This window comes from Panthera uncia, chromosome D4 (assembly GCF_023721935.1).
Source record: "Panthera uncia isolate 11264 chromosome D4, Puncia_PCG_1.0, whole genome shotgun sequence".
NCBI classification, from domain to species: Eukaryota; Metazoa; Chordata; class Mammalia; order Carnivora; family Felidae; genus Panthera; species Panthera uncia.
In genome coordinates, this window is record NC_064807.1 from 47795294 (window position 1) to 47799347 (window position 4054).

At 48.2% G+C, this 4054-nt stretch overlaps 1 protein-coding gene across 1 annotated transcript; it reads right to left on the reverse strand.

Moving 5' to 3' along the window:
* Window positions 1-355: 355 nt before the first annotated feature.
* Window positions 356-1094, reverse strand: TUSC1 (tumor suppressor candidate 1). Its single transcript, XM_049622530.1, has one exon. The coding sequence runs from the start codon at window positions 1062-1064 to the stop codon at window positions 435-437; it is 630 nt and encodes a 209-aa protein (XP_049478487.1). The 5' UTR covers window positions 1065-1094; the 3' UTR covers window positions 356-434.
* Window positions 1095-4054: the final 2960 nt, after the last annotated feature.

Below are 4054 nucleotides of genomic sequence, written 5' to 3' on the forward strand. Positions count from 1 at the left end.
TAAACGCATTATTCATTCCTCAAAGAAACAAAAAAAAAAAAAAAAAAAAAGGGAACAAGAAAGAGAAAAACCCAAAACAGAAGAGGTCCTCACAGCCCTTGAAAAGTTCAGGCATTGGGAAGTGTTGACGGGCACCCGTTTCTTGTTGTAAAACCCGCCCCTCCGTTTCTAGGCCTCAACCCATGGAAACCACCAGGCGCGGGAAGCAGGTGTTCTGCAGGGTTGGGGAGGCTCCAGGGGGCCGCGCACCCTCTCAACCTTGGCGGATGGACGCCAAGTCCAACTGGGCAGCGTGGGGCGGCAGGCTGCAGGCAGCGGGCTCAGCGGTCCAGTCCCGCGGCGCAGGGCCCCGGGCGTTGCTAGGCTGGGGAGCCGCGGGCGAAGAAGGAGGGGCCGCGCGAGGCTCCGCCTCTCGCTGCGGCCGCGGCCTTCGGCTACAGCCAGGGCTCTGGGGGATCCGGGTCCGGGGCTCGCAGGCCCGACTCCAGTGCACGCAAAGGCGGCTCGTCCTTGTCGCCACGCGGGCGCGGCCCCCGCTGCTCGAGGTGCAGCTGCAGCAGGGCCCGGCGGTACATGGCCTCCAGCTTCTCGAGCCGGGCTCTCAGGGCCCTGGGGCTGCCAGGCTCGTCCTCGAGGCCGTCGCCTCTCGCCCTCCGGTTCGTGCCGGCCTCCTCGGGGCCCGGGGTGGCCCCGGCCGCCTCCGCGGCCGCCCCGTCGCCGCCCTCGCCGGGAAGCCGCAAGGCCTGACGGAAGAGGCTGCGGTTCTCGCGCTTCAGCCGCCTGTTTTCAAGCCGCAGCCGGGCGTTCTCCTCGCGCAGCCGCGCGTTCTGCCGGTCCCGCTCGTCCCGCGCGCGGATGGCCTCCAGGTGGCTCGCCGCCAGGTCTGCGAACCGCTCCTCCAGCTGCTGTCGGGCGCCGCCCGCACGGCCTCGCCAGCCCACGCCGCCTCCGATGCCGCTACCCCCACGAGCCCGGCCCGGGCGGCCCTGCCCGTGGCTGTCCCCGCCGCCGTCCCCGCCGCCGCAGTTCCCGCGCCTGGTGGCGCCACCACGCATGCGCCACATCGGTCCTGTCCCAGCCGCGCCGCCTGCGCCGGGGGCCGAGGGGCCGGCGCCGCGGCGCGGGCGAGTTCGGGGCCCGGCGCGGCGGCCGGGGCCACAGCGGAGTTGGGAGAGGAGGTGGCGGGCGGCGGCTGCTGGCTTGGGGCCAGAGGGGGCCGGGAATTTGCCCGGCCTGAGGCGTGTCTTGTCTCCTGCGGTGGAGCTGCCCCCTGGGCCTGCGATCCGCGGCCAGCTCACACACAATGCCCCCGGGGAGCGCTTTGCTGCTCAGCCCTCTGGCAGAGCGGGGGGGAAAAGCGTGTAGCCTCAGCTGAGTTCTGCTGGGCGCTTCCGTGCAGGCCTGGGCACTGCAGGAACCAGCCGGCCTCGCCCTGCAATCCAACGCAACCACCAGTGGTTACCTTCCTCCTTGCACGACAGTCTCAAAACAAATAATAATAATGAAATGGTGAGTTCTGAAATAGACATGGGCAAGTTGAAAAGATGTAACTACATTTAGAACACAACGTTTTAACCCTCCTCTAAGGTCAATAAGCATTGAACGGAATTGAGTGAGCACCTGTCATGAGGACCTCAAGTGGGAACAGGCATCTCTCAAAACAATATAGGCTAGTCCCAATTTGTGAACAGCCAGTACTCCACACTGCAAATTGTTTGCAACTCTATAGAAACTAGGTTATAATTAGTTGTTTTGTTCAGGCCGGGCCACAAAACCTAGGAAACTCCAAATGTGCTTTCTATTCTTTCAAGAAACTGAATACAAAGTAAGTTCCAAAATACCTGGTGACAGGTGGATACAACTTATTGAATTACATTCCTTAGTTTTAAGGGACTCAAGTTGTAAAATAACTGAATCATTGCAAAGTAAATTCCGGAAAAGACGCTGATGCCAGGATCTCATGGCAGAGAGAGGTGGTAGCAAGAATATTTTCAACAAGATCTCAGGTTAAGTCTTAGATGCACAAACCATTGAAACATGTAGATTAACAAAAAGAGCATATATGACACATTTACAGAGCTGGGGTTTTCACTGAACCGCACAAATAAAAATAAATAAGTAACAGGGGAAAATAGTTAATCAAGTTTTTGTAATTGACCATTGTAATGAACCATACCCGGTTTCCTAAAGAACCCTGATCCTTGTTGTGTTAGAAAGCCTCCATGACCGCCTCCCTACCCCTGACTCAACCCCAAAGTACTATCTTTAGCTTTGTAAAATTAATGAACTAAACGTAAAATATGAAAAGTAGGTAAAACTGATTAAGCAGAAGATCTAGTAAAATTGTCAACCTGTTCAATATATTTAAACGATGACTAATCTGATTATACATGTATCGTCCTGACAGAATCCATTAATACTAGTCCTCTAAGTCAGACATGTGGTATATATAACTGTATTTATCTTATTAAAAGAAAAGAAGGAAGAGAGGAAAGGACAGAACAGAACAAAAAAGGAAAAAAATATATAGGGGATGATCCAACCAAAAGCTATCAATAACAGTCATGGAAGTTACTGGTACATAGCAATGAACATTACATTATTTTTAAATATAGCCACACAAACTTAATAAAATGCTTCTACCTGTTATTTTTTGTTAGTAGTCCGCATGTGAAAATATTTTTGCAAGAATAATATAAGGCATATATGAAAATAAAATGGAAAAAATCTTAGAGAAAAAAAATTATGGAAATGATAAAATTTAGAAAAAAATTCAGGGTTTTAGCAGTTCCTAAGAGAATACAGAAAAATATGTAAGCTCTTAATTAGAAAAAAAAAATATGAGAGAGACCTGTGCTATAAGAATGGGCGTTTCTAACCAGTAAAATTACTTGCTTACCAAATCAGAAAAAAGTGTCAAAGGATATAGATTGCTCTTTCCTCACTTTATATGCACTGTCCTTTAAGCTACTTTTACTCAAAAAAAAACCAGGTAAGATTTCTCCTTTAATAAATTTGATAGTTTTATAAATTAAAAAATAATGGGGTGCCTGGGTGGCTAGGTCAGTTAAAGGTCTGACTTGGGCTTAGGTCATGATATCATGGCTCATGAGTTTGACCCCTGTGTTGGGGCCTGTGCTGACAGCTCAGAGCCTGGAGCCTGCTTCCGATTCTGTCTCCCTCTCTCTGCCCACCCTCTGTTCACACTTTGTCTCTTTCTCTCTCAAAAATTATAAGATAAACATTAAAAAAAAATTCTTTTAATAAAAAAATAAAAATAGGGGCACCTAATGGCTCAGTTGGTTAAGCGTCCAACTTCGGCTCAGGTCATAATCCAGTGGTTCTGAGTTCGAGCCCCGCTTCCGGCTCTGTGCTGACAGATCAGAGCCTGGAGTCTGCTTCAGGTTCTGTGTCTCCCTCTCTCTCTGCCCTTCCCTGCTCGTACACTGTCTCTATCTGCCTCTCAAAAATAAATAAACATTAAAAAAATTTTTTAAATAAAAAAATAAATAAAATATACTCACCATGGCACTTCCAGCAGGGCTGGAAGGGCCCAAATATGGACCCTGACCAGAATTAAAACAATGACTGCTTTCCATTCAGGAAAAAATAATAATAATAATAAAATGTAAACTCCAATAGACCATTTGCATGTTGTGTTTACAAACTCCAAGGCTGAAGATTATTCCTTTAAAGTTATGAAATTTAGAGTAAAAGAGCAGAAAAATGCAAATAAGTCACTTAGAGTTCTTGATTCTGATACTTCCCTGAAACTACTACTTTTTCTTTTTACTTCTTTTTCATATTAAGAGGATTTTGTATTTAGCTTTTTTGTTTCCTCTTCTAGTTTCACTGCCTGCTCTATAATTACTGAACTTGAATTTAATTTTAAAAAGTATTGTCCCTCCTGTCTTAGGTAAGGAAAAAGATCAACAGATGAGGTTATGATCACTGTGCTTCTTAACACAAGGCTTTAAATCAATATTTTTGTAAATACTGTGGTTGAGAAAAGCTAGGTCAGCAAGTCAGAGTGGCACTGCTTTTTGCCTTACAA